Consider the following 13335-nt stretch of genomic DNA (forward strand, 5'->3'; position numbering starts at 1 on the left):
GTATTTCTCCGTGTACTCTAGACACAAGGTACACTATTGGGTGTAGGCTAGAAATGTATTTAAATCATATAACAAAATATAAATATCTGTCAGTAAATATCATATACTGTATGTATTTTCACCTCCCAGAATTTAGTTTTTAAAGATGAAAAAAGAGTGATTTACAAAAATGGTCCTGGCAAAAGTTTCCTTTCACCTGTTTCACTGATGATTTTAAAGGAATTTACAAAGTTTTCTTAAATACAAGAGAGAAAACTATTTAGTTTAGACTTATAAAATGGATCAACAACATACTATATTACAATACAGTATAGTAATGTCTTTGATATAAATCTTTACTGTAACATTTAAAGACCCATATACTGGATCATATGAACAAAACACCCATTAAACTCAGCAGTGAGCAGATTTGTCTTCATTTGACAGGAGGTTTTGTTGCTCACCCGTACAGGCACAATGGGCTTGTTGAGAGGACTGAAGTCAGGGGAGTGCAGTGATAGCCGCAGCCTCTTCCAGTCCATATCAGGGACTGGACTGAGCGAGTCTCTCCCAGGGTCAGGGCCTTTGTCCCTTTCTGGGGTTGGGTCTGGAACAAACAAAAAAAATCACAAACCCTGTAAGCCAGACAACACTCAAAGTTCACAGCACATTTATAGTGAGATGACACATAACACTGAAGTATTGCATTGACTTACATGACAGGATATACTGAAGCAATAGCTCACGACAGGCCGTGGTATATGGTCATTATATCACAGTTAAGGGGCGTGGTTCGGCCCGACGCCCCTTAACTGTGATATAATGACCATATACCACGGCCTGTCGTGAGCTATTGCTTAAATATACTGCATACAGTAAATGGCAGCCAAAAAACAAAGTATTGGTGTGTGTTACTTTCTCCAATTAATTGTTACTATGTGTTTCAATTTACGTGGAGAATCTATGGGTACCGCATGTCATTTAAAATATATTCTGTGTCACTGATCACATCAATATTTTGCATTTCTACCTATAATTTACCAAATTATCCATTTTACATGACGGAATGTGTTCTGTACCACTGAATAAAGAAGAGTGAGTGAAATGATTAGACTATAAATACAATATCAACACTTGGGGGAAATGTATGTAGCAACACTTGCCATGGCATTAATACTTAATACAAACATTTCTTGTGCAAAATATTTATATAAATAATATATTATTTATTTTGTATTTAGCTTTAAAAGTGTCATCAAAGTGTTTTCCCGCCATGGTCATGGTAAGAATATTGTAATAATATTCTTTTGTAATTTTCCATTCTTGTTTCCTCATTTCATGTCAGTAAAGCCACTGGATGATACAAACTGCTGACCCTGAGGTAAACTTTGTGGCACATTATGCAGCACTTGGCTCCATGAATGAGATGCGTCAGGTGTCAAGTAAGTGGAAGAAAGTGTAAATCTTTATCTGGCAACAGACATGAAATTAAATCTGGTGTGACGCAGGTCTGGAATTAGCAACATATCGGGAAAAAAAACCAGAATGTGAATGGAAAGAAAAGAGACAGAAAATAAATCATAGCTGTGATGTTTTTGTCGGGTACATTCTTGTCAACAAATAAACATTTCCAATATTTTCCAACACATTGACGCATAAAACATGACTCATTCACATTTCTCTGGCTGTGTCATGGCAGTAGGAAGGTGACAGATGCTTCAGTCGAGAGACAAAAAATATTGCTTTGTAATAATACTGACTGCTGACATGAAAAACACATTACAAATAGAAACCCCTCCCCCCCAGTGCATACCTTCAAAATGAGAAAGATGCTTTTGCTGCTCTGTTGTGAGAGAAAGACAGAACAGTGAAATGTGACTGAACATATGAAGCAAAAGTGAGAACGCGCAGGTTATGTGTGACACAGAGCAAGACAAGGCTAACGGATCACGGACAGCTAAGAGTAACATAAAGTTAGGCGTAGAAGACTGGTGTGCTCACCTCTGTTGTGTTGCAGCAGGACTATTGTGGGGTTAACTGTGCTGGTGCAGGGGTAAACGGAGCCGGAGGTTGGCGTGATATAGTTCTGAATGCCAGTGGACGATGGAGCATGGTTTTCTTTTATGCTCTCTGGTGAATTGGCCTGAAATCAACATAAAATACGCTGTTAAATTAATAAAAAGTTTTTCTTCACTGAAATCAAATAACCACCTCAAAATAAAGAGATCACACAGCTCTCATAATTGTAAAACAACAAACAGCCAAACAAAGGTCCTGTGTTAAATGCGGTGGAAGTAAACGTACCTGGCACTGAGTGTTGTTTACAGGCGGTAAATCAGCTGTGATGTTGCTGCCTCCCTCAGCCAATCCTGCCTTAGAGCCGTCTCCATTAATCTGGCTTGTCCAGTCACCTGAAAAGAGTCCAGAACTCAAACTCAGCAAGAATAAAAACACTGAGGATGATACTAAAAAGTACAGTATTACTCAAACCATAACAGCTAATTGCTGATCAAACAAATCTCCATTTCAATCTGCAGGGTGTGAATGCTTTACTCAGAGGTTTTCATGCACTGAGATGTTAATATGCCCAGGAAAGGAAAAAAAGGAAAAAAAGATTCTCCCACAATCTCTGAACTTTGTCATCAGAACAAAGCGTCTATTCAGTGAGCTGCAAAGGCCGTTTGTTCCAATGGCCTTTATATTCTCTACAACAATTAAAGCATCTCCCCAAAAGCCTTGGCCAGCCTCCAGTCCGGTTCCAATGTGCTCTACGTAACAAACAAGCCCACAGTCGAGGCGCCCTGCTCCAAAGTGCAGTGGGCAGGCCGCAACAATAAAGCTCTTTGACACTCGCATGAAAATATGAGCAATTGCCCTTTATCACGGCTCTGAGTGCGCCCGCCGACTGATCATACACTCCAAAACATAACGCGTTATATAATCCTGACATCAAAACAGAACTCTGAAAGGCATGCAAGGAATTTTTACGACTAAATAACATGATTAAATGCTTTTTAAATTACAGCAACGTTCACATTATCTGTCCACATTCCACAATGACGTGTCCTGTTTTGACACGGCCGTGCAACTGTTACTGTCCTCTAAATATTTTTTCATCATGTGGAGGGTTGTTATGAGGCAGCTGTGGCATTCGCTCCGACTTACTTGGTGTTGTGATGACATTTGGCTCTCGGCTGATGCAGCCCTCCTCGTCTATGTGGATAAGGGTGGCCCTTAGAGTCACGACACCTTTCCCTTTGCACACTCTGCTGGGGTCCAGATCTGAACACATTCAAAATAAGAGCATCACCTCCGCAGCTCCTCGTCACTCAAGGCAGAGCAGTCTTATATACACAGTGCACTTCTGCTTCAGAGCCGCTGGAATCCAAGTTATTGCTACCTCATGCCCCAAATGACCAAAATAGATCTGTAACATCCAAACCAGGCCATTAAATTAATTTCCTACTGTCCTGTAAAACTAAGTCAGAGCTGGAAGTAGAGCAGCTGGAGCTGGTCCCAACTCAACACAGGTTATTAAAGTGACGCCACATTGTTAAGATGTGAGTTTTAAGAGTTTCATTCTGTGTTTTCTTTGTGAGTACGAGGTGTCCCACACTTGTAGGCACTGAAAGATTGATGAGGCGGAGGGATACGTCACCTGTGGCAGGAATCAGGTCAGGAGAGCCTTTCATAGTTTTAAGAGGCGTGATCCTGACAGCGCAGACTGCTCGAGGACCTGATGACACACACACACACACACACACACACACACACACACACACACACACACACACACACACACACTTTTTACTGTGTGGCTGAAATGTTTACAGAAATGTAAAAGGCATTTTTATAAATCGATAGAAGGAATGAAAGAGGTTCAGACATTCTGTACCATTAAAAGCTTTAAATAAAGGTGTGTGTGTGTGTGTGTGTGTGTGTGTGTGTGTGTGTGTATGTGTGTGTGTGTGTGTGTGTGTGTGTGTGTGTGTGTGTGTGTATGAATATGACTTGGATGTCTGAGTGCTCCACCAGCATCCAATTATTAAACCAAAAGCATTATAACTCAATGGTACTTTCAGAGTGAGATGACTTACTGGGAGTTGCGCTCGGTCTCACGCTGCCCCCTTCTGGAGAGCTCTGGAGGAGAAACACAGGGATGCAAATATTCAACTCAGTATTGTCGCGTAAAGGAGCCGATATCTTGGAATTATACTTTAGCCTGCAGACATACAAAGATACCTGGTGCAGCAAAGACAATTTCATGTCACAGTTTAATCACTTCTGGTGTTTGTATAATGCAGTTAAGAAGGTTAAATGAGTGAAAAGTCAAAATCCTCAATTTACACGTAAAATTGGAACTACCCAATGTTTTCATTGTCGATTAATCTGGACTAATATATTAGTTGTTTGGTTTATAAAATGTCAGAAAATGGTGAAAAATGTAATTCAGTGTTTCCCAAAGCCCTAGATGACGTCCTCAAGTTTTGTCTACAACTTAAAGATATTCAGTTTACTGTCATATAAGAGTAAAGAAACCAGAACACGTTCACATTTAGAAGCTGGAAACAGAACATTTGGACTTTTCTTTCCCTTAAAAATAACTCCAACCAACTAATCGATTATGAAAATAGTAGCCGTGTGATTAAATGGTTGACAACTGATTGATTAATCTCTGCAGCTCTACTCACACGTGATTTGTATCTTAACGATGTCACCACCTGCAGATATCAGTATATCTAAGAGAAAGTTTGGTAACCAGGCCGGTGCTTTGCTGCAGTGTCGGCTCGCAGCATGCGGTGTATATTATTATGGAAGACAGAGAAGCAATATCTCGTAGAGATAGAGAAGATTCCTTGAAAAGGCTGGCAGTAGCTTCTACTGGACAAATAGTGGAGGCACTGCAACCAATAGCTGTAATTGGCGACCGCATACAGCTAATGAAATTGTGGTAGTACTATGGTTGGGTTACACACTGAAATGAGATACAATGCAGCCAGACAGGAAGGCAGTGAACCTCCAGTCATCTGTTCAAATCTGGTCTATGACACACAAGACATTCACAGCTTGAAGTGAATCATTGATGAAAAAGTTATTGCTTCAAAAACAACACAATAACCACCAGCATTTCATACGGCAAGATCTAATATATAAAAGGATGTTTTCTTAGTGCTTTCCAACCCTCTTAAGTGCTATAAAGGTTTAGCACACTGATATTAAAATGTGCAGCAAAGGGAGAAAACAGCAGAACAAACAGTTGACTGTGTCCTTAGAGTCCAATATCACCGTCACTCATGTGCTGCTCCATGATTCTGTGATCACAAAGCTAAAACACCAATCTTGGATGTCAACAGATGATACATGTGAAATTAATTGGGGAAGAGATTTTTCTGTGGATTCTCTTTCAACCATTTCAAACACAATGGGGACTCTGTTATCAGTTCAAACTCAGTGAAGGTAAAAAGATAAAACAGCTGATAACAATTCTGTAGTTGACACTTTAATCACAAGCCTCACTTTCCATGCCTTTAGTTTAGTTTGGGAGGAAGGCTTTGACCAATGAATGAATTCAAATATGTATCCGTGTTCCCCTTTAAGGACAAGGAGGGAGGGTGTGAGAGAGAACAAACATATGTTAATCTGAGCTGCATCAGTGGAGCATGCAGAAAGAACACCAAGGCCACCAGAAAAGTGTCTGTGAAACACTTCCCACTGCTCCGCCGGGCCTCCTATTGTGCTCAGCCTGCACGACTGATTTAAGAGACGTCGCCGTTTAAAATGCCAAGAAAAGGGTTGATTGAGTCAAGAGACACACACACACACACACACACACACACACACACACACACACACACACACACACACACACACACACACACACACACACACACACACACACTCAAACTGTCACTCAAGCATACATGTACACAAACACAGACGCACACAAATGGTCTTTTTGTTTGTAGACTACGGATACTGGTGATGGGGAAAAAACAAACATCCATTTAGAATTTCTTCTATGATTTTATGCTGCTTTAAATTGTATCTTTGCTAGTTAGTGTGGGACTGTGTTCGCAGTGTGTTTACACATAGCGGTAAATAAGCCAACCTGCAGAACAGGCAGGGGACTCATGTTCCAGCTGGAAACCTCCACAGATAGGCCTAAATGGATGAAAATGGGAGCGATTCCAAGCATGTCCCCCAGGGGCCTTTTAAAACATTTTGCAGTCTTAGAGCATCAGGAGCTCTGAGTATTTATTTCCCTTCTCTCTTTAATAAAATCAACTTGCTTCCTGACCCCCTGCATCCCAGGGAGACGATGCATCCGTGATCTCATTTCTAAAACCATTAGCAGGCATTCCTTTCAGGAGTGCTTACACTGATCTCAACTCCGCTGTATCCTCAGATGAACCCCAAGATGGCGAATATACCGTATGAAAGGGAGATGTGGGAGTATTTGAACCTCTCACATATGATAGTTAATGGGAAGATGACAGCTTGCAGCAGTTCGGCTCGCTGTATAAACACACGAGAGAGTGGCCTTTTTAGGAAGAGATGCCTCAGAGCAGAGACGGGCAAAGAACGCCATCCATCCTGTGAAGAAGACGAGAGCAGTGCAGGAGCTCTGGAACGGGCAGCAGTGACTGGGCCAAGACAAGCAGCAAAATAAAAAGGAGACTTTATCAGACAAACTCCTGTAAAACTGAAATTTACAAAACGCACCGTCACTCCTTATAATGGAGGAAGCTTTTAGATTTCCCTGCTTCATAAAAGGTGTCAATTTAAATCAAATCAAATCAAATTGACATTTACATAAATGCATACAGATAGAGAGGGAGAAGAAGAGAGAGGGAGGGGAGGAGAGAGGAAGAGAAGGAGGAGAGCAGGGAGGTGTCCCCCGGGAGTCTAAGCCTATAGCAGCATAACTAGGGGCTGATCCAGGGCAAACCTGAGCCAGCCCTAACTATAAGCTTTATCAAAAAGGAAAGTCTTTAGCCTACTCTTAAATGTGGAGAGTGTGTCTGCCTCCCGAACACAAACTGGAAGCTGGTTCCACTGGAGAGGAGCTTGATGGCTGAAGGCTCTGGCTCTCATTGTACTCTTAGAGACTCTAGGAACTGCAAGTAACCCTGCAGTCTGGGAGCGTAATGCTCTAGTTGGTTTATACAGTACTATGAGATCTTTAAGATATGCTGGAGCCTGACCATTAATTGCTTTGTAAGTCAGGAGAAGGATTTTGAATTATATTCTGTATTTTGCCAGTGCAGAGCAGCTAATACAGGAGTAATATGATCCTGTTTCCTTGTTCTTGTCAATACACGTGCCGCTGCATTTTGGACCAACTGAAGAGTCTTAAGCGACTTTTTGGAACAACCTGATAACAATGAGTTGCAGTAATCCAGCCTTGAAGTAACAAATGCATGGACTAGTTTTTCTGCATCATTTTGAGACAGGATGTGTCTTATTTTTGCAATGTTACGTAGATGAAAGAAGGCAGTCCTTGAGATTTGTTTTATGTGGGAGTTAAACGACAGATCCTGATCAAAGATGATGCCAAGATTCCTTACGGTGGTGAAAATGCGTTTCGGAGGCATTTAGTGCCAAGTATAATAACTTCAGTTTTGTCTGTGTTTAACATCAAAAAGTTGCTAGACATCAACGTTTTTATGTCCTTAAGGCATGCTTGAAGTTTAGCCAATCGATTGGTTTCGTCTGGTATATTGATCGATATAATTGGGTATCATCCGCATAACAATGAAAGTTTATAGAGTGGTTCCTTATAATATTGCCCAAAGGAAGCATATATAAGGTGAATAGAATCGGTCCAAGTACAGAACCCTGAGGAACTCCAAGACTGACTATCTGGCAAATCTCTACAACGCACATGGATATAATATGTTTAACACTGAACAGTCATCATTATGTAGATTCTGAAATGAGGACGAGAAGGATGTCCTACAAGTTTGTGGTCCAATATCCAAAACTGGCTATGGCCACCTAACATTTATTTCACATTTACACTTTTAAACATTATTTGGGGGTTCTGGGTGACAATTGTCCCTAGATAATAAATACAATTATTATGTTGGGTAAAAATATTTATATTTAGAGCTCAATCAAGAAGTAACCTGAATTGAAGTTTCTGAAAAAAGTTGTGAAACCAATTTCTTTTGGAAAAACGAAATTGCCACATACCATTGCAAAGTAGCACAACATAATAAATATGAAATATGAAATAATTAACTTAATTAGCTCTATTGAAGAGTGGGACGACAGTACGTGGAATACAAAATACGTGTGCCTGTCGTGTGTTTTTTTTTGTTTGTGTATCAGGACTGTCAACCTACTTATATGAATTGCTAAACGTTATCTTTCTTTTTTCTTTTTGTCAAACCGGTTTTGTTTTCTTGTTTTTTGTTTGGCTGTTTTTTCGAAATCTTTTTTCAAATCTTATAGTGAGGTTGTAATATCATGTCGTCATACTATCGTGTTTGTTATGTGTACTTCTTGCCCGTCTTAAATAAATGTTCAGCAGGTAGTGAGTTCGACCGAGAAGCTAAACAGATAAAAGTAAAGAACCTTTTAAGGTTTAAGCTCACAGTCTTAACCAGGGGTTCTTGTTGCGCTGAGGCATCGTGATCTGACGTTGTTAGATTAGACCAGCAGTCTCCAATCAGCACGACCAGAACCAGAATTTAACAAGACTTTGGTGTTACCTTAAAAATGACGCAAAAAAAGCCACAAGCTACAGCACTGAGCTCCGACGTCTTCTGGTCGTCTCTTGAGACCTCGTACAAACAGTGCACGTGTTATTCATGCACTAAAAATATCAGTCAAGATTCCAGGAAATCACAGCCAATAAAACGCCCTCTCAGCTCAAACCTGTGTTAAATACCTTTCAAACAAGAGACTCCCAAAAGGCTTCCCAACACATCACTGCAGATCTCGGGAGGCGCATTACCTACTCGATGATGTGCACAGCGATCCCTTAGTCCACGCACATCAGGACCCTCTGAAACCTCCTGGGGCGTCTGGCTGAGCTTTGAGGGTCTTGTCTGGGCGGGATGGTCCCGTTTTGACCTTGACCTTCGCTGTGTAGGGGGTCTGTTTGTTTTTGACAACAGGCGTGCCCAGATGGACCTGTCACCACATGCCACCTGGGAATGTGGCACCCACTCAACAACTGTGCAGACCACCATATAAAATCCTCCCACCTCTTGAAATGCTCCTGCAGGGCCACGAGATGAGAGACAGACTACTGGAGGACGGCTGGAATTTGCTACCGGATGACTCAGCCGTCCATAAGGTTTTCATACTTCAGGCAACATGATGAACTGCTGCAATGACTTTTACTGACTGCATGTTATTGTGTGATTAGATCTATAATACCAAAATCTTTAAAAAGAGATTTCTATAATAGAACTAATGAATTGTAAGACAGCAGGAACATGTACATGTACGTGTATGTAGATACTTCAGTTGGAAATATTTCCTTACTCAATTCTATGTTTAGTTTAAAAAAGAAAGTTCCCAGAACCCAAATTGACATCTTCAAAATGCCCTTTTTTGTACAACCATTAGTTCAAAAGCCAGAGATATTCCCGTTACAACGACATAAGAGAGAGAAAAACAGAACGCTTGAATGCTCCAGCTTCATATTTAGCGTGACGTACAGCGATTAGAGTGGTATCAATCCTCTCATCTAACTCTCCGAAGGAAAGTGTATTTCCTAAAATGTTGGCCTATTCCTTAATGTTAAGGAAACATATTCAAGTTAAATATAACAATAAACGTCTTTTTGAGGGCCGATACCAATGTTTTAATAAATGTTTACATTTTCATAACAAGAAACAAAGAACAGATTTTTCTCTTAAGATGAAGGCCAGACTCAAGCCGTGTGACCCACAACACCTTCTGGATAGTGGCTCGGATGCTTGTTTGTAGCTGTGATTTGTGAGAAACTTCCAGCTTATCAGATGTTGGAAACAAACTGGATGCTACCAAATACATTTGTCTGACCCTAGTAGATACAGTACTTTTTTTATTTTTGTGTTATAAAAATGGATTTTTCACTGAACTGCTTTATGAGTTCAATGTCCAGTGGACCGGAGCAGCAACAATCACTTTATCACAATCAGGCTCCAGATTCTGCCTCCCCCCTGTGTAAACTAAACAAAGGTGGGGTGGTACCAAGTTGAGCTATGATGCATTTCACACAGGAGGTCTCTGTGTTGCAGTGAGAGGCCGCCTTAAAAGTGAGCTATGTTAACACAAAAGAGCTCTCACCACACGCTCGGCTGTACTATGGACGGACAGAAAGGGCTGTTACGTAACGCAGTTTGACTTCTGCTTTGTCAACAAATGGCAGAGAGGAGAGAAGCTATCCAGCGCTGTGCGTGTATCTCACCAAATAGCTCCAAACATGGCTCGAAAGGGCCGCTCCGGAGCAGCAGCTTATCCCCCTAATTGACAAGAGACCCCCACCTACCCCTCCACCCTTCCAACTCTCTTCCATAAACAGCTTCCACGCTGGACGGCAGCCTGGGATTCTACACATTCCTCGACCAAGCTATTTGAAGTTCATTTCAAACAACTGCAGCATAAAAGGAAATGTATGTAACTTAAATACTGCAGTCATTAAAGGCCTCAGAGCAGGATTACACATTCATGTTGATAATGGTAGGAGCTTAAGCTGAGTCTATATGAACGCTGTTTTAATTCTTTGAACCTCACCTAATGAAATATTACAGAGACTTAATGAGTTCAAAGTGATCCAGTAGTATCACTGTTATGTTCAAGGATGCTGCTGACCTTTAGGAATAACATGTCCTTTTTTCTGAGGCATAAAACAAAAGCTTCCATCAGGCCAGCCAATGAAAGATGTGTCCCTTAGTGCTTGGAGAGGCTCGCAGCCTGCCAGCGTGTCCATGAGAAGGCTCGACAGTTTTTGGACGTGACCGTAGCCAGATCCCCGGGATAGAGGAACACTTGGCTGGCACGTGTGAAGGTCCTGGGGAGGACTGCAGTTGGCCGCATGGACTGTTCCAGATGCTGTGTTAGAGAGCCAGTCTGCTTATAACATGCCTGCTAGGCTTTTAGAGCCAGTGTAATAAGAATGTCAGGGAGCTGACAGTTTACCCAGGGTGATACATCTTCACAGCAAAGGGCTCCATGCTGCACTCAAAGAGTGAGAAAGCTTGCCTCACAGGCCCCGGAGTGAGGATAAACATTCAACTGAATATTCAAGAAGCCCTTAGGTGTCTCTTTATGGGGCTTTTTTGAGAGTTTACTTTGGAAGGCGAAAAGTGAAAAATTAAAAAGAAGAAAAACTTATGAGCAAATAAGGAGATAGTAAAAACTGGGATACAGTAAGGGACATGATTTGAAAGAAATCCACAACGACGGCAATACAACGTCAATTTCCTTAAAATAATATACTGCTGTATTTATATGGGTTTCACTGTAAACCGGTTTTAAAGAGTACTGGGATATTTGAAATGAAAAGATTGAAGTCATGTTAATAATACCTGCCTCATGGCTGTATGCCTCCGTCAGCCAGTCAACTTGCAGTTAACTTCTATGTCTGTCCAAAATGTCCTCACTTCATTTTGTTCTTTTAGATATTTGTGTGAAATTGTCACAGTTAGCATTTGATTTCTTGGGTTATGGCCAAAAATCAGGTTTTGTGAAGTTGCAGTGACCTTTGACCACCAAATTCTAATCAGTTTATCCTTGATTCAAACTCCAAATCCCCTTCAGGCGTTCACGAGAGCGGCACGACGTACTTACGCACATCCCAAAAACATGATGCCTCTGGTCACCGCTGTCAACAGCACGGAGGCATAAAAACTAAACAAAACCAATTACCAGAAGTTACAGATGCATTTGACTGATAGCATTATTATTATTATTATTTATTTATTTTCGACATCTATGACAATTATATTGTTATGGTGAATTCTTTTGGCCATGATAATTGTGTTTTGGAAAGCTAATATCTTGACCGCCCTATTTGGGGATATGAATGAGAGACTCATGACGCTGCTTTAATGTCATCACTAGATAACGAGCTCAGCTGTGCACAATGGATTCCTCCCGGCTTAGATAATAACGCACGTTAGGTGAGCTGCGATGACAATTCAAATCATGCTGAAAGTGTCATCATCTCTGCTGGATGTTTTGACTCCGACGTGGAATGGACGCTCTGAGTGTGTTCCCTAATATAACTCTCCGAGCGCCTATGTGACAAGACTACTTGATAATTGAGTCATAGGATATGGCGGCTAAACGTGAATATAAACAGCGAAGTGATAATCCAGCAATTTTAAGTGCTATGAAGGTATCCTCGTGTGAAATGAGTGCGCGGCAGGACTCCAGCGGGTCCTCATCATCTGTCTATTTCAGGAATGCCGTACCAGTCTGACTCGTCCCGTCACAGCCAGACACAAACACAACAGGCAGCTCCATCAATAACAACCGGGCCTTATAGGTGGCGGCACACATGTGAGAGCTTCCTTATCGTTTATTATATTTCGTGGTGAGTGATTTATAAACATGCTACACATCACCGTCGCTTGATCATTCGGGTTTGGTTTGTGTGATGATGAGTGAGACACATGCTGGTTATATTAAAATATCTTCCAACAACTGGCGCCATACTGACGTTTTCCACCAGTTGCTGACATATAACACAGGGGAGAAGGGTGGGGGCGGGGTGTTGGGGGCGGGGTGGTGGTGGCGAGGAGTGCAGCTTAAATCCATCACCAAAGCATAAATTGTCTTTTCGCTGCCTTGTTTACATGCGTCCACGATCGCAGGGCTTCTTTGTGCCATGGACCTTGAAAAGTCAAAGCATAACACTTCACCATCCACTTCAGCCAATGGTGGCAGATGGAGAAAGCAGATGAGGGGGGCGGTTGCTTAGCAACCTGTTGTAACATTAACATGGAGTGAAAACAGAAACCTGGTGTTCAAAGCCACCGTTACTCACGGGACAGACACGGCTTTCTACAAACACTCACTAGAAAGGTTTTGGTCCATGTCGTGCTTCAACAAGCAGTTCGCATGAATAATAATAATAAATACATTAAGAAATATAACAAAGATACGAATATAATTAAATAATGTTGCTCTCGTAAAAGACATATTCAGCACATGTGGTGATTTAACTTAAATAAACATATTATGACTTAGTTCATATTTTTCTAATATTCTGTGTCACATTTCCAAACCAAATGGAGATCATGTTGGAAAAACAAGACTGTGTGATCTGGAGGCCGGCTGGCAAATCTTTGCGGTTTGCGAGGGTTGCTGCTCTCAAATCTAGGGGACTTGTGTAACATGACTCTGAACAAG

At 41.3% G+C, this 13335-nt stretch overlaps 1 protein-coding gene across 1 annotated transcript in view; it reads right to left on the minus strand.

Moving 5' to 3' along the window:
* sorbs1 (sorbin and SH3 domain containing 1) overlaps positions 1-13335 on the minus strand; it is a 45364-nt gene that overhangs the window by 28513 nt on the left and 3516 nt on the right. Inside the window, exons 3-9 of the mRNA XM_029449368.1 lie at positions 4077-4119; positions 3638-3715; positions 3145-3261; positions 2284-2390; positions 1981-2122; positions 1793-1822; positions 444-586 (exon numbers count right to left, since the gene is read on the minus strand). Of these exons, the coding sequence (XP_029305228.1) occupies positions 444-586; positions 1793-1822; positions 1981-2122; positions 2284-2390; positions 3145-3261; positions 3638-3671 (573 nt within the window). The 5' untranslated portion in view covers positions 3672-3715; positions 4077-4119. The remainder of the gene's footprint in view (positions 1-443; positions 587-1792; positions 1823-1980; positions 2123-2283; positions 2391-3144; positions 3262-3637; positions 3716-4076; positions 4120-13335) is intronic.

Source organism: Cottoperca gobio, chromosome 15, assembly GCF_900634415.1.
Source record: "Cottoperca gobio chromosome 15, fCotGob3.1, whole genome shotgun sequence".
Lineage (NCBI taxonomy): Eukaryota > Metazoa > Chordata > Actinopteri > Perciformes > Bovichtidae > Cottoperca > Cottoperca gobio.